Source organism: Ovis aries, chromosome 13, assembly GCF_016772045.2.
Source record: "Ovis aries strain OAR_USU_Benz2616 breed Rambouillet chromosome 13, ARS-UI_Ramb_v3.0, whole genome shotgun sequence".
NCBI lineage: Eukaryota > Metazoa > Chordata > Mammalia > Artiodactyla > Bovidae > Ovis > Ovis aries.
Genome location: NC_056066.1, coordinates 31,700,664 through 31,724,976, shown reverse-complemented (window position 1 = coordinate 31,724,976; position 24,313 = coordinate 31,700,664). Strand labels below are relative to the sequence as shown.

Genomic DNA, 24,313 nt, shown 5'->3' with positions numbered 1-24,313 from the left:
CGTCTAAGACTCACAACAAAATTGAGAAGAAAGTCATTCTTAAAAAATATGTAAAAGGGCCCCCTCTTACAGGCTGGTGAGGTCTGTTAGGACTTACCAGGTTGTATCTGACATATATAACCTCGCTTACTGTCACAGGTGTCATCCATCCACTTTCCCGCATCCCTTGTGTTCCCTCCAATAACAACAACACAGTCAGCCTGTATAGTTATGGAAGGCAAAAAAAAAAAAAAGCCAAATATGGACCAACTATTATTAAACCAATCATTAAAAAGCAGAAAAAAGATCCTAATCCCTAACCTCCAAATTTTACGACCGTCCTAATTCATTCAAGGCAAAAGGAGAAGGGGGCAGCAGAAGATGAGATGGTTAGATAGCATCACTGACTCAGTGGACATGAATCTGAGCAAACTCCAGGAGACAGTGGAGGAAGAGGAGCTCATATGCTGCAGTCCATGGGGTGGCAAAGAGTTCGACACAACTCGGTGACTGAACAACAACAATTCTTTGACAGCATGTTCGATTCATCCTGACTTTCCACACAATTGCAGCCACTTCCATGCAGATCCCTCACACTGAACTCTCGCTAATTTAATTGAAAATTAAGTCAGTTCAGTTCAGTTCAGTCGCTCAGTCATGTCTGATTCTTTGCCACCCCATGGACTGCAGCATGCCAGGCTTCCCTGTCTATCATCAACTCCTGGAGCTTACTAAATTTGGGGGCTGGTTCTGAGAAATGTTGCTATCAGAAATGCCCAGAAAGCTACCACACCTTTCACTATGGCCAGAGTCATCTTCTCAGCCTCCCCGCCTCCAGCCTCATTATCCCATGAGCCTTAGCTATCTGGAACCCTCTAATCCTACATTTCTGAGATTCTCCACTCTTCCCTTCTTAGCTATTATCTTTCATTATCTTGGCTCAGCATCTCTGTTCTAAGCCAGGAAACTGTACAGAACAAGCATATTTCCTCTGCAAAATGCATGTGAACATTTCTCTCCCACTCTCTTTATCAAATTCTATCTAATCCTCTTCATTTTAAAAGCTCTGAAATTGTAACAACACATGTGTTGATTTCTGTGTGTGTGAAATATAAACTTCATATTTTTATACAAGCTAAGAAAAAAATATAGGAAAAAACTAACAAAAATTAACAAATTTTTTGCCCTGTATGGTCAGTTTATAGATTAGTTTCTGTTGTTTCTCCTTTTCATTATGTTCTTAAAAAAGAAAAAAAAAAAACCTGGGCCATAATGAATTTTGTTGTTTTAAATAAAATTTATCACTCATCCATGAAGTCTTTCTAAGAAAACCCTATCTCACTCCATTCTACTTTTCAGGCCTCATTTATGTAATAAGGATTCAAAGAATTTCTCCTCAGAAGATCATTTACCCATAGCCAGAATATAGTTACCCTACACATAGCAACCAAATTAATTATTATAAAGATGCTATCCTGATCAAATCAATTTTTCTGCTCAAACTTTTTGTTGCTGCTGTTGCCTATTTGACAAAGTCCAAACTCTTTCCTAGAGCATCTAAATTTCTCTAAATTCTGTTTTCCACTCTCTAAAGCTGACTCCTACTTCTTTTCTGCATGAAACTCCTGCTATATTCAAAGCCCTTTAGTCCTGCCTAAACCCAGCTTGTGTCTTTTTCTTGAAGACTTTATTCACCTTTCCCACTTAACGTGACTCCCCTATCCCCTTGCCACATTCCCCTAATCATTGTGTTTTAAACGTCTTGAGTGAAAAGACCCATACCTGATTCTTCCTCATATTCCTTCTTCCCACCAGAGGAAAACTTCCATAGACATGTTGCATATGTTCCATAGATATGGAGTGATTAAATCACTCCATCCCATAGTAAGTTTCTTTCCTCCTAACTGCTACCATGCTTTATAGCTTCTTCTCATTACACATTTTCATTCTGTTACAGTCTTCTTTCTTGTACAAGACTTGATATCTAGCTGAAGTGTAAGCTTCTTCAAGGTAAGAATAAAATCTTATGTGCCTTCATGTATTTTGAAATGCCTAATATAGCATTTAACATTGATTGCTGCTGCTGCTGCTGCTGCTGCTGCTGCTAAGTCGCTTCAGTCGTGTCTGACTCTGTGCGACCCCATAGACGGCAGCCCACCAGGCTCTGCTGTCCCTGTGGCTTTAATGATATAAGATCAAAAGTAGTGAAATAATGAATCCATCGTCTGCCTCTTAGATGAGTGTACAAAAGCACTTAGCAGACTGATACATGGTCTGCACCCTGCAGACGGTAGCTCAGTCACGATGATGATGATGGTGATATCTTTAGAAGCAGGAGTAGTAACTATATCCCAAATACTACAACAGCTTCAGGAGTTCAGGGGCAGCTGATGCAAAGAACATCGGTAACTCTGGGTTCAAGTGTACATGCTGACTACAACATAAGCCCATGTTGGAGCTGACTTTCCCTATTCCGCATTACCATCACCATCTCCTCCTACCCTTAACCTAAAGATACAGAGTTCTTAACTGAATTTATATTCCTTTGTTCAAGGCTGGTTCAGTCTGAAACAGTTAAAATCTGTAAGAATGAATCAGATCAAAGTAGATTTTTCACAGAAGATTAAACACTACCATGGTGACCTGAAGCAAACTGATAGTGTACAGAGAGGTGACCTGAGAGTGATACTTACATCTTCGTAAGAAAGACTGCTCCTTCTCCCACCAGGGTATCCTTTCCCCCAGTTTGTGTAATGAACTCCTCGTCCATCTGTCCATAGGAAGGTGTGTTCTGAATTGATATCATTCAGCCCAGTCCAGGCATTAAAAGTGGAGTTCTTCATATGATATGTAAGAAACGCTGAAAGAAAGTTTCACAAGATAATTTTTAAACATTGGGGGGAAATACTCAAATATCAAAAAAATTCCAAATACATGAATTTACAAATACAAAGCACATGATTAATGTCTTTATTATCATTTAAAAGTTTTACCATGAAAACAAACACATTCTATCCTGACCAGCATGTTATCACTTCAGCTTTGGACTTTGAAAAGCTTCTCACAATAAAAAGTCTAGGTTTTACCCTGGTCACTGCAGACAGCTGTATAGGTTGTGCTCTGCTCAGGGGCACTGGAGCACTGGGGAAGGGGCAGCTAAAATCCAACCCATGCCCCACTCTTCATCTGGTACATCCAGATCTGTGTTGTGGTTGCCTACCATCCTGCATGAAGAAGAACATTTTTTCTGATACAAGCAGTCATCTTATGAGTTAGCAGGTATCCTAATTAGATAAATAAGATAATCTGACTATAACAACTGGGGGCCAAAAAGAGCTCTTAATTCAGGAAAGTTCAAAAACTATCTGTCAAAATAAAAAAGCATTAAGCTCTCAAGTGATCACCACCTTGGATTGCCAAACCCAAAGGACTCCTCCACGGTGGCCAACTCCTAGGGGTCAGCAGCCATCCATGTCCAATGAGTGTACTTGGATCCAGGGGGCATCCTGGTGCTAAGTGCTCACATCATTGGGAGAGAAATTCTAGAGAAATTTAGAGAGGGTAGGACAAACATGGCCTGCTGCTTCTTTACCATTTCTGTGGCAGAAAGGATGGTGGCAAATATGCAGAAGCTGTAAAGTTCCCCATCGTCTCTCCAGTAGCCCATCCCCGTGCCTCCCAAACCACAGCAGCTACCTTCTGAGGCCAGCAATCTCTCCCGCCAGAAGCCGTGGACACCTAGGGCAAGAGGGACACCTACTGGAAGAACCTTGACTCTACAACGGGGTCTCTGATCCCTGAGCCACAGACTGGTCCATGGCCTGTTAGAAACTAGGCCACACAGCAAGAGGCAAGCAGAAGGTGAGCAGAGTTTCCCTATATTTATAGATGCTCCACATTGCTCACATGACCGCCTGAGCTCCACCTCCTGTCAGATCAGTGGTGGTTTTAGATTCTCATAGGAGTGTGAAGCCTTCTGTGAACTGCACATGTGAGGGATTTAGGTTGCATGCTCCTTATGAGAATTTAATGCCTGGTGATCTGATTTTTCATATGGTGGGTTATCTAATTATTTAACATTATATCACAATGTAATAAGTGCACAATAAATGTAATGCACTTGAATCATCTCGAAATCACCTCCCCATCCAGTCCGGGGAAAAACTGTCTGCCATGAAACCAGTCCCTGGTGCCCAAAAGGTTGGCGGGGCGGGCGGGGGGGGGGGGGTGGGGGTGTCACTGCTTTATAGGGCAATTTTCAAACATACACACTTAAACACAACTCCTGAATGCAAACAGGAAACCAAATGACTAAGCACTTGCGTTACTAATACAAAAGGTAAAATAGCAGGTTGCCTACAGAGATTATCTGTTTATTCATGGAAAAAAAAAACAAAAAACAGTTCCATAGAAGGGCCACTGCCACATGCTTAATCTTCAGCAGAAAAGTAGATGCCATCACCCTGCTCAGAAATTTGCTTATTTCTCAATTAACTAAAAGTAAAGAAAAAATTCTAATATTTTCAGAAAGAAAAGTGCATGGACAGATATATATTTTGTTTTTATTTCCCAAACAAGATCATAACTCTTGCCCTATCCCCAACTCGAAATGAAATGTGGAAAAGCTCTACCTGCCAATATTTCAACACTGACTTGTTTTCTGCCAAGAACTACAATAAGAATTCAACGTGTGCCTGTTTTGCCAGGAATAATGTTATTTTATCTGAAAATTGTTTCCTTCTGCACATCTCTATTACTCAGGTTCTAATTTTGTGATGCCAGGAATCAGAACTTTGTGGTTAAGAGCGGAAATCAATTATTGTGTTTCTCTGCTGGGTAGCTAAGCCCAAAATGTGGTAGACTGGTTAGAGAAATGTGAATATTATACTCTTGAATTTTTTTATTGTGTGCTATGGTTTGACACTTTTGTTCCAGCATCTGGCAAGCTGCTGAACTTGTCAAAGGTTCTCAGAAAAAGCTTGTTGATTTAGTGTAGAATGCATTCCAAAAAAGCACATGGTGGCATTCATGAACTGAAATTAACACTTGGGAGAGTGACACACAGGGTTCCAAGGTCTTTCTTCTTTCTTACGTTTTTTGAGATAAACCTTTTTTTTTTTTTCCCAGTAAATGATTTTGGAAGTCAAAGAACCTCAGAACCAAAAGGGAACTCAGAAACCATCCAGTCCATATCTCTCCCACTACAACATCTGCATAAATTCCTCTGTACAATAAATATTTATTGAGCATCTTCCAGGCTATATACCAATCAACATATGTGACTCTGCAGCACCCACTTGAGTACCTTCTAATATAAGCATTTTTACAGTCCTTTAAAAATGCATGAAGCAACTCATCCAATTAACTCTAATTATTGGAATAAGCTCCTAATTCTGAGATTAAATTTGTTTCCCTGTAACTGCCCCTCATGGATTCTAAGTCTTCCTTCTCGAGTCATATGGGACAATCCTTCAAAGTTCACATCTCTTCTGACTGTGAAATTTAGGGTCTTTCAAACAGTTCTTACTCATGGCTAGCTGTGATTTCAAAACTTTCATCTGAATGGCCTGCAGTTGGTCAACATCTTTTTAAAAGTAACTAAGCAAATATCTACAAATAAAGTGGCCCCCAAAAGACCAAGTGAAAGGCGTCAAGTACCTCCTATTGACAACAATATAATGAATTTTACTATCTGCTATATGGAAATGGTATGTTTCCTCCTCCTGTTCTTTAAAGCTCTGGCTTATCCTCATGTTTTATCAGATTTTTTTCTCAATTTGTTCAATGTTTGTATTGGAAAATTAGTTTTACTGAATTATAAGTTATAGGATCAAGTGACTAGAAGAGTAGTAAATGGAAAATGAACAATTTAAAAATTTTATTCCGAGAAAACCTCTACTTCTTTGGCTCTTTTGTGAACAAACTGGTTTGGCAGAAACCGATGGAACTGAAGCTGGAAGACCCAGTTTGATTCCCAGTCCTACCCTTTCCCACCAAGCTCCTTGACCTAAGACTTCCTGAACACCACTTCCTCATTCACACTGGACTGATGATTCCTGCTTCAATAGATTCGTTATAAAAATGGAAAGGTAATTTACACATAAGACACTCAGCACAGTGCCTACAACTAATAAAATAGTTCTTAATAAGAGCTTGTTCTTCCTTCCTAGACTTTACTCTAGAAAACCAAAAAATCTTTTACTATAAGCAACAGTCTACCATTTTTTTAGGGAAAAAATTACATATTTATGTTCATCACTGGCTATAAAACAGCCTACACACCTTGCTCTTTTTCATTGTGTATGGATGCCAGATTTCCTCCAAATCCTATGCAATCTTTTCGTGCCTCTTGCCAATTTTTTCTTTCTTCTTCCACAAATCCAAAGATTTTGAAACACTGGGATGGAAGGGGAAAAAACCATAGGAATTACATACAGATAATAGTGTGTACTAAAGAAATGAAAATGATTCAGAGCTAAATATATGTTTGCTCACAACCAATCAGAAATGGAGAACAAAAAAGTTAGTTTTTTTCCCCCTTGGGACAACAGGCACTTGTGTATTTGGATAATATCTTCAAGTCTACTCTCAATTCCCATAGAGAATTTAACATGGGAGCTCTTGCCTAAAATTCTCTGAAGTGATGAGGCAAGCAAAAGTTAACTTAAAGCTGAAAGATTTGCATTGTCACTCTCCATACTGACCAGAGCCAGGGCTACAGCTAGATTTTCTTAGTACCTTGTGATTGTAAAAATTCCAACCTTCTTTACAACCTCCTGGGACTGACACTGTGGTCGGGACAGCTGTGGCATTGATACTGCTGTTATGGCGCTGGCAGATGAAGGCATTTGGATAACCACAGTTAATGTCATTCCAAAATCCTGACAAACAACAGTATAGTTATATTAGATTTACATATTTACCTTTAAACCACTTTTTCTCCCCAAACAGCTTTTTATTGAAGTAAAGTTTATTTACAATGTTCTGTTTTGAGTATACAGCACAGTGACTCCATTTTATATATACTATATAAAAGAATCTGAAAAAGAGGATTATATAAGAATTATACATAAGAATATATATATATATATATTCTTTTTCAGATTCTTTTCCATTACAGGCTATTATAAGATATTGAAATAGTTCCCTGTGCCATACAGTAGGGATTTGTTGTTTATCTATTTTACATATAGTAGTTAAAAATACTTTAAAAAATGTGGTTATATTATATAAGGATTCTCAAAAATGATTTATACTACAAACATCATTTACACAAGAGACCAGAAAGATCTATGTGGATAACCTTTTGAGCTTTCACTTAAACCAGTAATAGTTCAATTTTAATCAAGCACTTACTATGAGCAAAAACTACATTAGGTGTTACACAATTATTTAAATAGCCAGACTTCCTAGTAATAATAATCTAATGATATCTAAACTTTATATATATAAGCATTTGCTTAGTAGTTTAGATGTATGATCTCCTCAATTTTCTCGACATCAGATACATTCTGTTGTTACTCCCATTTTACAGATAAAGACATGGAGATAAAAAATGTCTCATAAAATGAGAAGAAGTGAGGAGACTGTGTCATTCATTAGCTTATTTATTTATAAGAAGAAAGGATATAGTATCCATTCACCTTACAAATTGGACAGTTGTGTTGCTAAAATTAGAATTCTTCATTCTCTCTTCTTTTCTTATCTGATGTAAGCACACAACTTGCTACTTTTAGCCTACGGACGTAGCAAATGACCCATCACACCACAGAGCAGATTCTGCTCAGCCATAAAAAAGAACAAAATTGTGCCATTTGCAGAGACGTGGATGGACCTAGAGTTTAGGTCCATATGGAGTGAAGTAAATCAGAAAGAGGGAAACAAATATTGCATATTAATGCATATATGTGGACTCTAGAAAAATGGTATTAGATGAACCTGTTTGCAAAGCAGAAATAGAGACACAGACATGGAGAACCAATGTATGGACACCAAGGAGAGAAAAGTGGAGTGAGATGAACTGGGAGATTGGGATTGACATCTATGCACTACCAAGAGTAAAATGGATCACCAATGAGAACTTACTGTATAGCACAGGGGGGAAAATGAAGGTATAATCTGTTTGTGGGATATATATTAAGTTAACCTTAAAAATGCATTCCAATATACTTTAGGTACAGACAAATACTGCTTGATTCCACTTACACGAGGTACCTAGAAGAGTCTAATTCATAGTCAGGAAGTACATTGGTAGGTGCCAGGGGCTTGGGGTGGGGGGGGATGGGGGATGGGGAGTTAGTGTTTAATGGGGACAGAGTTTCAGTTTAGGAAGGTGAAAAATCAGGAGATGGATGATGGTGAGATTTTACAACAGTGTGAATTGTACTTAGTGCCACTGAACTGTATAGTTAAATATGGTTAAAATATTATCTTTTATATTATGTAATTTTACCACAACAAAAAAATTTTTTTAAAAAAAAAGATTGTGATCGTGTCTACCTGAATTTGAATACATGGTTACACAGTTTTCATCATCATTTGCAAAATTGGGTTCACCTGTGGCCCAAGCCACATAATCCACTTTGCTTCCATCCATCCAACTGGAAAAGAAAATTCAGGTATTAGGCAAAAATCTAATTACAAGAGTTGGCTACAGCCTAGTGGTGGGAACAAGCAAGTTAATTAAGATGAAGAGACCATAGCATCTTAAGCAAAGAAAACAGAAATTTCTACAGAGACCACTAGGAACCCCTGAAAGGTAGCTGGTGCTCCTGGGGCATTGAGATCTCCTGTAGCAACCGGATACCTGACTAGTCTGCCTTCTTTTCCCTCCCCAGAAGAGGTAAGTGCTTTCATTCTTGAAGTGAGAGAAGAAATGGAGATTCCCAGTTACCCCAGAAGTTGACTCGAAGTAAATATCTTCCCACAGTATTTCTTGGGCATGATTCCCACAAAACAAAACTACCCACAGAGAGACAGAGAACATAGAGTTTCTCATTGGGCCCCATTCTCTGATTTTCATGTTTACTCTGATTTCTTCTAAGATAGGTGACAGTGAAGGTTGCTCGGGCCTATCCAACTCTTTGCAACCCCATGGACTATACAGTCCATGAAATTCTCCAGGCCAGAACACTGGAGTGGGTAGACTTTCCCTTCTTCAGAAGCCCGTCCCAACCCAGGGATCAAACTGGGGTCTCCTGCATTGCAGGAGGATTCTTTACCAACTGAGCCACAAGGGAAGCCCTCTGATAGGTAGGCCAATAAATTATAGAAATTCTGAGGCTATTAGCTGGAAAGAGAAAGGAGATCATTGAATTCAACCTTTTCTTTTGGAGGTGGTTAAAATGGATGCTTGCCCAAAGGAACATCAAACATCCTGATCTTTAAAAATAATTTATGTGGGACTTTCCTGATGGTCCAGTGGTTAAGAATTCATCTTCCAATGCAGGGGACACAGGTATCATCCCTGGTCAGGAACTAAGATTCCACATGCCAAGGGGCAACTAAGCCTGTGCACCTCATGCTCTAACGAAGACCCAGAGCAGTCAAAATTTTTTTAATTTCTAAATCTTTAAAAAAAATAATAATCAGAGTGAGTTTGGGTCTTTCTTGCCAAAAACAGCAATAGCAGTCACAATTGGTTCTGGGCACCAAAGACAGTCCAATGGGAATAATTTTTCAAATAAATTCAATATTCATATCTGGGTAATACATCTTCCTAATAGATGACTTACTAACAGTTGATGACCTCCTAAAACAGAGAGGTGACATTTTGTAAGTTTCAATCAGAGCTTGAGTTGTTTATCTGAGAACTATACTGTTGAAAATACTTAAAAGGATTTTTTAAAATTAATTTTTTAAAAAGATGCTCTGTAGATTGAGAGCCCAGCAGGACTTTTTAAAATGCATTTAGCAAAAAGAAAGTCTGAAAATTGCTCTTTAGTGTTCATCACATCCTTGTCCTTAGTAAAGTTGTTTTATTTTGATTTACTTACATAAATTTTTTATCCAAGCTGATCAATAAGCCAATAAAATATGCCGGCTGTACATCATTCCTGTTCACCTAGAACATGTAAGTTTACATATAGTTCAATCTTTACTTATATGATAAGCAAATTTTAAATAAAACCTACAGGTTAATGAGACAGGCTGTTAGGGACTTTTCTAAGGAGGCATTCAAGGAGAAACTCTGTTGTACATTCAATGTTTTTCACAGAAATAAAATGGGAAAAAAAATGCACATTATGTAACAACCTGTATTTATATAGCAAATATCTTAAGACATTCTCTGTAACATCAAATACCATTAGTAATTAGATATTATTAAAGATATTGTTTTAAACAAAGTAATCATTTGGGATTATGTGTCTAAGGAAAGACTTCTCCATCCACATAAATATGGTGCAATATTAGGAAATATCTTGAAAATTTCAAACCATGGTATATCTATGAAGATGGAGATGAATCAGACTACACTCCAAAACCTTCATAATGAAATGAATTCTTACTCTTTCATTACTGTTGAGTTTAATTTTTCCTTCTCTCTTTCCTCTTTTCTGGATAACAATAAAGATACAATGAAGGTTTTTAAAGAGGAAGAGTGAGTGAAGGATGCTTGGAAAAAAAATCAATTATACTTTCACTGTTAGCTGAAATTTCGGTATAGTCAAGAAACAGTTTTATATGAATAATCAAGCTGTACTATCTATTGACCAAGAGACTAATCCAACTAAGACATAAATTAATAATCAACTTGCACTGTACACAAGGGTTCGGGACTGATATGTAACAACTAGTTAAGAATGATAACCTTTGAAAACAAAATTAGTGAAGTCAAGCCATGAAGTCTGGATTCTCCCAAAGCCCAGTAAGTCCTCCCCAAAAGTCTAAACACTGTTTCTGGGTTCTATGATTCTGCACTGAATATTCCAGCATTCAAGTCATTCACTTATGTGATGGCCAACACCCTCCTCCCTTCCCCTGGGACTCATATCTTTACTCTTGACCTTAGGAGGTTCAAATTCAGCACATAATTGGAAATTGCACCGTGAGGTAGCAATTGCAGACATTATTGTTGCTTATCACATGTTACTATTTCATTCTTAATCACATTCTTACATATTTCCATAGAAACTTCTTTTCACTTTCACTTCGGATAGAAGTAAGATCACCAAAATTCCTCTTGCAAAATTCTCGTGCCTTGTCCATGGTTGCCTTCTCTTTGCTGAAATAATACTGGTAGTCTTTGTAAATAACCCACCCATCATCAGTGACTGGTAGATCTGAAAAATAAAGGAAAAAGGTGATGAATTTTACTTAGATGAATTCAAGAATCTGGTATGTAAGCTACACAAAAGTCCAAAGGGCAGAGTAGCCCTTCAGAGGTATCTGCAACTCGGAGAACTCAGAAGGAGCAGAACATTTATGCCAATACAGACTGAATTACCTAAACCCAGATATCTACTTTCCAACAACTCTGTAAAAACTAAGTTCCATGTATCATTATTGGGTAAGAGAACTCCCAATGTTACATTCTTCAAAGAATCACAGAGCTGGAATGATTAACATACATGTACCCAGATGTTCTAGAGTCAAAGAGTAGAAGCCATGAGAAAGCAGTTTTCATCTCAGTGCAACTAAGAGGTTTTAACAGATGTACTTTGGTGCTTCAATGTATGGAATTCCCATACCCAGAGAGCCTCCAAGGCTTCTTCCCAACCAAAGAATTCTATGGTTCTGTGCTGTAGCAGGCTGAATAAGAGTCCAAAACATACCCAGGTCTTTTTTGTTTTTGAAATTTATTTGGCTGCTCTGGGTCTTAGTTGTGGCATACACTGGGATCTTTAGTTGTGACAGTGTGTGTTCTAGTTCCCTAACCAAGGATCGAACCTCGGCCCTGCATTCGGAGCATGGAGTCTTAGCCACTGGATCAACAGGGAAGTCCTGATACCCAGGTATTAATATCTGGAATCTGTAAATGCTATACAGAAAAAAGGTACTTTGTAGATGCGATTAAGTTAAAAACTTTATTTTTTTAATTTTTATTTTTACTTTATTTTACTTTATAATACTGTATTGGTTTTCACACATTGACATGAATCCTTTAGATGGAGAGATTATCCTAAGTTTTCTAGGTAGGCCCTGAATGTAAATCATAAGTATCCTTACAGTGGGAGGCAGAGGGAGATGTGAGTACAGAAGAAGGTGGCTTTGTGACAAATGAAGGAAGATGCTACATCATTGGTTTTGATGATGAAGGAGTGGGCCATTATCCAACAAATGCAAGGAATGCAGCTCTAGAAGCCGGTGACAACAAGGATATAGACTCTCCCTTAGAGCCTCTGGAAAGAGCATGGTCCTGTCCATCCCTTGATTTCAGCCCAGGGAAACTGAGATCATATTCCTGACCTCCAGAACTGTAAGAGAATAAATGCATGTAGCCACCAAATTTGTGGTAATCTATTACAGCAGCTATAGGAAAGTCATATATGAGGCCCCTGGATTTGATTCATGAACACTGAGAAATTGCATTAACATGCCTGATGTTTGTGCATGTCAGTATCTGTCTGGAGGAGGAGATGCAAGTTCTCATAAGATTCTCAAAGATATTAAGAATCTCTTCTATCTTCCCAGGGTAAGTATTCCACCCCCCCCACCCCACTGAGAAAGCAATGAGGAAAAAAAAAAAAAGCTATAAATATCAGAAAAGAAAAAAAAGGCAGGAGGAGAACAAGATGGCAGAGGAGTAGGTTGACATGGAGTACATCTCTCTCCACGGATACATCAGGAATACACCTTCAGTCACAGAAGTGCATACAGAGCACCAGCTGAGAGCAGACAGGAGCACCTGAGCAGTGGAAAAGAAGACACAGAACCAAGCAAAACTTGGTAGGAGGAAGGAACTAGGGGGGAAAGCAGGAGTGTCAGTAGGATTGGACCTGCCCTCCGTGAGTGGGGGAACTGAAGCAGGGGTCCGATCCCCACATCAGGGCAGCTGTCTGAGTAAGAGGAGAAACATTTAAGGCTCAGAGTGAAACAGCTGATCTGTGGCAACCTAAATGGAATGAGAATCAGATAGTCCTTGCTGTAGCTATACACACCCTGGACAGGGACGCAGGTCCTGTGGAAGGCGCAGCAGCTGGGAGCTGGAGTTTAGGGACTGTGGAGCAATCCCAAGGTGAGGGAGGGTTCCTGTTGACTGTGGAGAGATGGCGAGGGGATGTGAAGGAGGAGGTTGTGGGAGGAAATGCCTGTGGAGGAAAGCCACCATGGAAGCAAGGTGATACTGCTGAATCACGCATAGTGGGCAGAGCCATCACCATAGCCTCTCTCTCCCCATCTGCCAGCATCAGCAGCTGAACAATAGAGAGGCTGGCCCATCAAATGTCTGATGCACTTAACTACAGAGTAGGACCCCACCCAGGGTGCCCCTTTAAGTGCCTGACATGCCTATCTACAGAGTAGGACCCCAGCTAGGGGAGCCCCTCTATGTTCCTGATGTGCTGAACAACAGAGAAGGACCCCAGGCAAGGGAGCCCTCTAAGCGCCTGAATGGGTGGAGCTACAAACAACAGGTTACTGAAGAAATCAAAAGGGAAATCCAAATATTTCTAGGAACAAATGACAATGAAAACATGACAACTCAAAACCTATGGGATGTAGCAAAAGTAGCCCTAACAGGGAAGCTTATAGCAATACAATCCTACCTCAAGAAACAAGAAAAACATTGATTGAATAGACAACCTAACTTAACACCTAAAACAACTGGAAAAGGAAGAACAAAAGAAACCAAAATTAATAGAAGGAAAGAAATCATAAAGATCTGAGCAGAAATAAATGAAAAAGAAATGAAAGAAACAATAGTAAAGATTAATAAAACTAAAGCTGGTTCTTTGAGAAGATAAACAAAATTGACAAACCTTTAGCCAGACTCATCAAGAGAAATAGAAGAATCAAATCAACAAAATTAGAAACAAAAAGGAGAGGTTACAACAGACAATGCAGAAATACAAAGGATTACAAGAGACTATTATGAACAATTATGTGGCAATATAATGGATAACCTGGAAGAAATGGACAGATTCTTAGAAAAGTTCAATCTTCCAAGACTGAACCAAGAAGAAATAGAAATTATGAACAACCCAATTACAAGCACTGAAACTGAAGCTGTGATCAAAAATTTCCCAAAAAAACAAAAGCCCAGGACCAGATAGCTTCACTGGAGAATTCTATCAAACATTTAGAAAAGAGCTAATGCCTATCCTTTTAAAACTCTTTCCAAAAATTGCAGAGGAAGGAACATTTCCAAACTCATTCAGTGAGGCCACCATCACCCTTATACCAAAGCCAGACAAAGATAACACAAAAAAAGAAAACCATAGGCCAATATCACTGATGAACATAGATGCAAAAATCCTCAACAAAATTTTAGCAAACAGAATTCAGCAACACATCAAAAAGCTCATATAGCATGATCAAGTTGGGTTTATTCCAGGGATGCAAGGATTCTTCAATATATATAAATCAATGTGATACACCATATTAGCAAATTGAAAGATAAAAATCATATGATAATCTCAATAGATGCAAAAAAAGCCTTTGACAAAATTCAGCACCCATTTATGATTAAAATTCTCCAAAAAATGGGCACAGAAGGAACCTACCTCAACATAGCAAAGGCCATATATGATAAGCCTACAGCAAACGTTATTCTCAATGGTGAAAACCTGAAAGCATTCCCCCTAAGATCAGGAACGGGACAAGGGTGTCCACTTTCACCACTAGTATTCAACACAGTTCTGGAAGTTCTAGTGACAGTAATCAGGGAAGAAAAAGAAATAAAACGAATCCAGATCAGAAAAGAAGTAAAGCTATCATTGTTTTCAGATGACATGATACTGTACATAGAAAACCCTAAAGACAGTATCAGAAAATTACTAGAGCTAATCAGTGAATTTAGCAAAGTTGCAGGATACAAAATCAATACACGGAAATCACTTCCATTTCTATATACTGACAATGAAAAATCAGAAAGAGAAATTAAGGAATCAATCCCATTCACCATTGCAACAAAAGGAATTAAATATCTAGGAATAAGCTTACCTAAGGAGACAAAAGAACTATACACAGAAAATTATAAGACACTAATGAAAGAAATCAAAGATGACATAAACAGATGGAGAGATATTCCATATTCTTGGGTAGGAAGAATCAATATTGTTAGAATGACTATACTACCAAATGCAATCTACAGATTCAATGTGATCCCTATCAAATTACCAATGGTATTTTTCACAGAACTATAACAAAAAATTTCACAATTTATATGGAAAAACAAAAGACCCCAAATAGCCAAAGCTATTGAGAAAGAAGAATGGAGCTGGAGGAATCAACCTTCCTGACTTCAGATTATACTACAAAGCTACAGTCATCAAGACAGTATGGTACTGGCACAGAAACAGAAATACAGACCAATGGAACAGGATAAAAAGCCCAGAAATAAACCCATGCACCTATGAGTACCTTATATTTGACAAAGGGGGCAAGAATATACAATAGGGCATAGATAGCCTCTTCAATAAATGGTGCTGGGAAAACTGGACAGCTACATGTAAAAGAATGAAATCAGAACACTTCCTAACACCATCCCATACACAAAGACAAACTCAAAATGGATTAAAGGCCTAAGTGTAAGACCAGAAACTATAAAACTCCCAGAGGAAAACATAGGCAAAACACTCTCTGACATAAATCAAAGCAAGATCCTCTATGAACCACCTCCTAGAGTAACAGAGATAAAAACAAAAGTAAACAAGTGGGACCTGATTAAACTTAAAGCTTTTGCACAGCAAAGGAAACTATAAGCAAGGTGAAAAGACAACCCTCAGAATGGGAGAAAATAATAACAAATGAAACAACTGACAGTGGATTAATTTCCAAAATATACAAGCAGCTCATACAACTCAATGCCAGAAAAACAAACAACCCAATCAAAAAGTGAGAAAAAGACCTAAACAGACATTTCTCCACAGAAGACATACAGAGGGCTAACAAACACATGAAAAGATGCTCAACATCGCTCATTATCAGAAAAATGCAAATCAAAACTTCAATGAGATATATCACCTTACACCATTCAGAATGGCCATCATCAAAAAGCCTACAAACAACAAATGCTGGAGACGGTGTGGAGAAAAGGAACACTCTTGCACTTTTGATGGGAATGTAAATTGATACAGATACTATGGAAGACAGTTCAGAGATTCCTTAAAAAACTAGGAATAAAAACCACCATATGACCCAGCAATCCCACTCCTAGGCATATACCCAGAGGAAACCAAGATTGAAAAAGACACATGTATCCCATTGTTCATTGCAGCACAATTTACAATAGCTAGAACACGGAAGCAGCCTAGATGCCCACCGGCAGAAGAGTGGATAAAGAAGTTGTGGTACATATATACAATGGAACATTACTCAGCCATAAAATGAAATGCCTTTGAGTCAGTTCTGATGAAGTGGATGAACCTAGAACCTATTATACAGAGTAAAGTAAGTCAGAAAGAGAAAGATAAATATCATATTCTAATGAATATATACGGAATCTAGAAAAATGGTACTGAAGAATTTACTTACAGGGCAGCAATGGTGAAACAGACAAAGAGAATAGGCTTATGGACATGGGGAGAGGGGAGGAGAGGGTGAGATGTATGGAAAGAGTAACATGGAAACTTACATGACCATATATAAAGTAGATAGCCAGTGGGAATTTGCTGTATGGCTAAGAATCTCAAACAGGGGCTCTATATCAACCTAAAGGGGTGGGATGGGGAGGCAGATGGAAGGGAAGTTCAGAAGGAAGGGGATATATGTATACCTATGACTGATTCAGGTTGAGGTTTGACAGAAAACAACAAAGTTCTGTAAAGCAATTATCATTCAATAAAAAAATAAATTAAAAAAAGAATAACCTGTACACAAATAGTATATTAACACATACATATGGAATTTAGAAAGATGATAAGGACAATCCTATACGCAAGGCAGCAAAAGAGACACAGATGTAAATAACAGACTTTTGGACCCTGTGGGAGAATGCGAGGATGGGATGATTTGAGAGAATGGCACTGAAACATGTATACTATCATATGCAAAACAGATGACCAGTCCAAGTTCGATGCATGAAACAGGGGACTCGAAGCCAGTGCTCTGGGACAACTCAGAGGGATGTGGTGGGGAGGGAGGTGGGAGGAGGGTTCAGGATGGGGAGACACATGTGCACCCATGGCTGGTTCATGTTGATGTATGGCAAAAACCACCACAAGACTGTAAAGTGATTAGCCTTCAATTAAAATAAATTAATTAAAAAGAAAAAACAGAAACACCTACTGTCGTGAGGAGCTGGTGTTGGCTCAGGTTTGGGAGTCTGTCCTGGAAAACAAGAGAAAATTAGATATTAAAGGTGATTGAATTTGTACTATTTCATACCCTCTGGTTTCATTATTTTCATGGAGCAATATGGCTGAAAGTCTAACTCTTCTTTCTTTTCCTTCCACTCTCCAATGCTACTATCATGTTGTGGGGGAGAAAAGCAAAGGGAAACAAAATTAGGAGTTTAAGAGTTCAACAAATTAGGTACAATACCACTAAAAACTGGAAGACAGTTTTCAAGCACAACAAGTAGCATTATATAAAGAAAGGAAAGAACACGAGTTTTGGAATCAGAAAACCTAGGTTCAAATCCCAGTTCAGGTTTAAATTTCTTACCTTTAATTTTCTCAGCTACAAAAAGGAGTTGTCATACACGTAAAGAGATGGGATAAAATATGCAAGTTATCGGTATTTAGAAGCTGCTCAATAGATGTTATTTTTACAGTAACACATCTTATAATCAGCTGTGAAAGCACAAATTTTCATTATTTGAAACCATTAGATATGAGCTATATATTTATACAATATAGTTTCTTCAAAAAAGCATATTCTTACTAAATGCATGTTTTATGAAAAGTTAAGTATTTTTCTTTCTAAGTAGTTAATGATCTACCTGGACTTTGTCAGAATCTGATAAAAGGACTCAAGTTATGTAGCTTTTGGTTTAATGAATTTAACATCTGTAAGAATAGAGCTGCCAATAACACACAAGGAAATTAGTCCTTGGGAGCAAAGAGACCTTTAAAGAAAAACTGGCCATTATTCATTCCTCCAAGTTTCTGCGAAATGCCAGGCTGTATGAAGCACAAGCTGGAATCAAGATTGCCACGAGAAATATCAATAACCTCAGATATGCAGATGACACCACCCTTACGGCAGAAACTGAAGAGGAGCTAAAGAGCCTTTTGATGAAAGTGCAAGGGGAGAATGGAAAAGCTGGCTTAAAATTCAACATTCAAGAAACGAAGATCACGGCATCTGGTCCTATCACTTCACGGCAAATAGATGAGGAAACAGTGCCAGATTTTATTTTCTTGGGCTCCAAAATCACTGCAGATGGTGACTGCAATCATGAAATTAAAAGACGCTTGCTCCTTGTAAGAGAAGCTATGACCAACCTAGACAGCATATTAAAAAGCAAAGATATTACTTTGCTGACAAAGGTCTATCTAGTCAAAGCTATGGTTTTTCCAGTAATCATGCATGGATGTGAGAGTTGGACCATAAAGAAAGCTGAGTGCTGAAGAATTGATGCTTTTGAACTGTGGTATTGGAGAAGACTGTTGAGAGTCCCTGAGCAGCAAGGAGAATCAACCAGTCAATCTTAAAGGAAGTCAGTCCGGAATATTCATTGGAAGGACTGATGCTGAAGCTGAAACTCCATTTTGGCCAACTGATGTGAGGAACTGACTCACTTGAAAAGACCTTGATGCTGGGAAAGATTGAAGGCAAGAGAAGAAGGGAATAACAGAGGAGGAGATGATTGGATGGCATCACCAACTGGATAGAAATGAGTTTGAGCAAGCAAGAGTTGGTGATGGACAGTTTTGAAAGCCTGGCTTACTGCAGTCCATGAGGTCACAAAAAGTCAGACATGACTGAGTGACTGAACTGAACGGATTCATTCCTCCATCCTGAAAACACTATAAACACTCTTCTAAGCAAGAGTAAGGCAAACAGCAGGAGAGCAACACAGTATTTTCAGCAAGAGTTGGAGCTGTAGCCAAGGTTCCCAGACAGCAGAGGGCGATGTGGTTCTATTTATCTGTTGACAAAGGAGGATGTTAATATACATTTTGGTTCAAGGGTGGGCCTATTTATCTTAAAAGAATCTGACTTGGCTATGTGGAGTTTTGTGAGTCATTAATCACGACTGATACGTACGCATTGATCATTGTCGACCATCAACAACATGGTGGATCTTATAGCATCAGGGGCCTCAGAATGGTGCCAACTCTTCAGATGAACATCCTTGAGAAATCAGTGTGCAGTATATTCAGACTGAGGGAGATAGCACCTACTGGATGATGAATGTGGGTCAGAGGGTGAAAATCCCCCAACAGAAATCGCATTCTCTTTACTCTGCTTACAGAGTCAAACATCTACCCACTCCCATGACTGTAGGAACTGAACAGGAACAGCAGCTCGTGAGAACTATTTTGGAGGCCATGCTCCGGTCCAGGCTTCTGGGCTGGCCTTTTCATCCTCTGTTTCTTTGGAAGATTTATCTGTGTTCAGTGAGTTCACTCTTATCCTGTGAAGTGATGGCCCTTGGCAGTTCCCTTATATTATTCCGCTTGTTTGGTTGCATGAATAAAGGGAAGACTTTGGGATCACAGGAGGTTAGTGTTCCAATCTGAGATAAAGCAGAGGGCAGGTCATCCTACCTTTTCGTATCTGGCAAATCCAGTTGTTAAGATGTTCACAGTTAATGTCATTCCAGGACATAGCAGGGTCACCTTTTAACTCGCCACAGTATTCAACATTTTGATAATTATTAGGTTCTCCATAAGCCCAATTTTCATATGACACCTATGTTAGAAACATCACATTACAACCATTAGCCAATACCAATCATCTATCCCTAGCGATTCACTTGGTAAAGAATCTGCCAGCAATGCAGGAGACCTGGGTTCAATCCCTGGGTCAGGAAGATTCCCTTGGAGAAGGAAACGGCAACCCAGTCCAGTACTCTTGCCTGGAGAATTCCATGGACAGAGGAGCCTGGCAGGCTACAGTCCATGGGGTCGCAGAGTTGGACATGACTGTGTGACTAACTTTCACTTTCATCCAAATACAAAAGGAAAGATGTTCACTTTTTTATTCTCTTTACTTTTTTTCACAATATGTTTGCTTTGAAAACAAGTTTGATGAGAACAGCTGGGAAAGAAATAGCTCCTATCACATGGGAACTTTTGAAGCTGAATAGAGTATTTTAATTATTACAAAATTTTATTTGCTGTTATTAAATAGAATGTATCCAGGACCACAAAAGTGGGATTTGTATATAGGAAAAACTTGGTATAGAAGTTACAATTCTCAGTATCGGGAGCTCCTAAACTTAGAACTCATCCTAAAGGGATAGCATTTCATTGTGATATTTGAAACTTTCTTTTATTAGAGGGGTAGGAGAAAGAAATGGAGAAGGAAATGGCAACCCACTCCAGTACTGCTGTCTTTAAAATCCCATGGATGGAGGAGCCTGGTAGGCTATAGCCCATGGGGTTGCAAAGAGTCGGACACGACTGAGCAACTTCATTTCACTAGGAGAAAGAAATAAAACTAGTTCTTCTTACAAACAAAAAGGACTTCTGAATATTGCTAACAAAGTTACCAAATGTTGCCAAGATGAATACTGGAAATAAGTGGAGGGCTAGGATTAGGTCCACTATGGTGTTTTCAGAGAGGAATCAGAGCCTAGATCATGACCTATTTTCCAGAGATCTAAATACAAAATCCTTGTTATCAATGGAGCAATCAAATAATTCACCCTACACAAGTGCTTTGAGAAGTTGCTAATGGGTGGTAAGAGGAGGGAGAACTGAAATTACACAAAATCACTCCCTGCAATGACTGCCAGCTTGTGCCATACCCTCCCGCTTCCCCATTGCTGAGAATGGAGAAGTCTGAGAGAAGTCAGTGGTTAGCAAAAGTCAGTGGTTTCTAATAGAATATCAAAAGTTGTTTCCATATCTCCTAGTCTATAAGACATCATAAAACACTCAGTTTTTAAGAAGTCTGCTGCTGCTGCTAAATCGCTTCAGTCGTGTCCGACTCTGTGCGACCCCATAGACGGCAGCTCACCAGGTTCCTCCATCCCTGGGATTCTCCAGGCAAGAAGACTGGAGTGGGTTGCTACTTACATACCAATTTGGCATGAGAGAAGGAAGACATTATTTTATATAAATTAGAAGAATGAGTTTCCTAATTTTTTTCAGTCTACCATGGTTGCACCTCAGGTGAACAGAACTGTCCTGAGTCAGAGGCAGAATAATGACCCTATCATAGCATTTATTTTGCATAGAAAAGTGTCTCTAACTATCATCATAACTCATCTTAGCAAAAATTTTGAGTAACCCAAAAAGATAACATCAAAATAAAGAAACAATAAAAGTAAGAAAAGTATCTATGAAATCAAATTACTCACAGGGGATCCATCACTCCAAGTAAAGCCCTCAGAAGGACTTCCATATGTCAGTCCCAACCAAAATAGTTCATGGTAGCTTCCACTAGCCCTGCAACATACAAGATATAAAGGCAGCTTATGCTACTATATGAACCAAATTTGGTTACCTATGAGTCCTAATCAAATTTGAAAATGACTCCCAAAATATAAATTGGTTAGTACACAGGTGAAGGAGTAAATGACTAAATATAAGCATTATGCAACAGTTGCACATTTTGGTACAACTTGTAAATATCCTGAAAACAAGCTGCTGTTTGAAATAATTGTAAAGCATTGAGATATTCACTCATTTAATAAATGAATAATAAGTGTCTTATGCTTTTATAGAGCAATTCATCTAGGGATTTATAGCTATAAAATTAAAGCATTTGGAAATGAAGTGAATGTCACTCAGTTGTGTCTGACTTTTTGCAACCCCAGGATTGCAGCTTGTCAAGCTACTCTGTCCATGGAATTCTCCAGGCCAGAATCTGGAAGTGAAACTAGGTCCAAAAGTGCCCATAGATTTGGGATATAGCATCACCAACTCAATGGACATGAACCTGGGCACACTCTGGGAGATGATGAGGGACAGGAAAACTGGCATGTTGCAGTCCATGGGTTTGCAGAGTAGGACACAACTTGACAACTGAATAATAACAACAAATGTGGACTCAAAGGGTCAAAGGAAGGAGCCTTAAATAGAAAAGATACTTACGTTACTAATCGCCATATTGCTTGCTGTTCCTCCTTATTATTGATACTAGCTAGATCTCCACCCAGAGCTCTACAAAAATCTCGAGATTCAAACCACGTTTTCTTCTCATGTTTTCCTTTTGCAAACAGCTAAAAATAATACAGATTCAGAATTTATTTTACATTTCACAGCTTATCAAACCAAGAGAAATAATTATCTACTTCTGACGAGATTTCATTTAGCAAAAAGCAAGACATTACAATGGCCCCAAGCAATGTAATTCTCTTGGCTGAAAATCAATTTGTGAGAGAATATTTGGGTAACAGAGTTTGACAGATGATTTTGTTGAGAAAACTCTAGAAAATAGAATTATTTTATAGCACTGAAAAAGTCAGATTGAAAGGTTTAGGTATATGGGTTAGGCATACAGCTTCTTGCAGAAGACAGGATTAATTTGGTTAAGTGTCAACTATGCCATTCAGATGGAAAAGAATGAAAGAAACTTGATATAGAGAAAGCAAACATAAATAAAAATTCAAGGATAATAACCTCCCTAAGATAGTGCCACAGTTTTGTTATCCTGTTTAGGTTAAACACTGAATAACCTGGGAGTCTTCCAATGCTTCATTGGTCTGTTCTTAAAATGGTCTTATCATTTTTGCTTATGGTTGCATATTTTAACAAAGATTGGAGGTCATGGTGTGACAGACACTAATTGGACAGAGCATGTAAAAAGATGGTATGTAAGCTAAATTTATTATTTATCTAGAGAATATGTCATATTACCCAGAGGACTGCTGGGGGAATGGAACCCACAGGGATCCATCAGGATGTTTACATCACTGTATTCATCAACTTTTATAATTTTCATTCATTGCTTCTCATGAGACATGGCCTGTATCATTGTAGGCTTGTAGAAAAGGAATTTGTTTCCAATAGACCTGTGGTTGTCTAGTTGTCATCAAGCAACCTGAGGCAATCTTTACCTTGACCCTACTTGAGTTATTGGGACACATGTGCCTTGAGCAACTTTTCATTGCAGTAACTCCCAAGACCTCTGTGAGTACCTCAACTTGTGTAGATGGTGATAGAAGATTTCATTTTTGTAAATCAATTTACTAATAGCTGAACTTTATTAAGAATTTTCACACCTTAGTATGTACAAAGATGGTCTATATATTTTCAGACAAACCCTACCCCAAGCACCTCCAAAATCATAATTCCTAGGGAAGCACACATTTGAATTTGTTAAACATCTACCCAGATAATGTCTGCTGGAACTCTTGGTTCATTTCCCAGCTCTGGAGAATTCTGTATTGTCTCTCAGAAATCCTGCAACAAATCTCCATAGCCTGCCACTCTCCAGTGAATGGCTGTGTATAGGACGAACCTGGCCTTTGTGTAATAACTCAAAAGTTTCCAGAGGCAACAATAAAATACTTGATTTGCTTTGTATTAGTTTTCAACCCATTCATAAAATCCTCTCCAGTCTTGACCCAATACTTTCCCCTCTATGTAAATTATGCTTTAAGTTGGACTGGCTAATCTGTATTAAATAGCTCATTAGTCTCTCTTACTGCTAGTGGTAGTTACCAACCAAATTAGCCCTTAAGTTAGAGACTAAACAACCTCATTCCAGTACACATTAGCAACTGAAGTTCTTCATCAGCTTTGTCTAACTGTCTTACAAAACATGCCAGAGCCAAATGCCTCAAAGGATGGAATAAAAGAGGTCCCGAGAACTGGCCATTAGAGAATAATGTCATTAAGTGGTAGTTAAGTATCGGGTAGACCAAAAAGTTCGTTTGGGTTTTTCTGTAACATCTTACAGGAAAACCCAATGAATTTTTTGGCTAACCCAATACATTGCTATATTTGGCTAAATCCAACCTTCTCTAGAAAGAATATGATTTACAAGAAAGAAAAAGACCCAAATGCTTAATTCATTGGAGTTGGGGTATGTTTTTTATTTGTTTGGGTGAACTTGATCGCATAAAGAGAAAATGGGTGATCTCACACAGGAATGTACTAAGTGACTACAG

General features: G+C 38.5%; 1 protein-coding gene across 1 annotated transcript in view; it reads right to left on the bottom strand.

The window, feature by feature from the left end:
• MRC1 (mannose receptor C-type 1) overlaps positions 1 to 24,313 on the bottom strand; it is a 111,703-nt gene that overhangs the window by 24,297 nt on the left and 63,093 nt on the right. Inside the window, 11 exon segments of the mRNA NM_001197180.1 lie at positions 98 to 200; positions 2,673 to 2,839; positions 6,262 to 6,376; positions 6,718 to 6,860; positions 8,479 to 8,579; positions 9,975 to 10,042; positions 11,098 to 11,261; positions 17,368 to 17,409; positions 19,797 to 19,941; positions 21,557 to 21,644; positions 22,293 to 22,420. Of these exon segments, the coding sequence (NP_001184109.1) occupies positions 98 to 200; positions 2,673 to 2,839; positions 6,262 to 6,376; positions 6,718 to 6,860; positions 8,479 to 8,579; positions 9,975 to 10,042; positions 11,098 to 11,261; positions 17,368 to 17,409; positions 19,797 to 19,941; positions 21,557 to 21,644; positions 22,293 to 22,420 (1,264 nt within the window).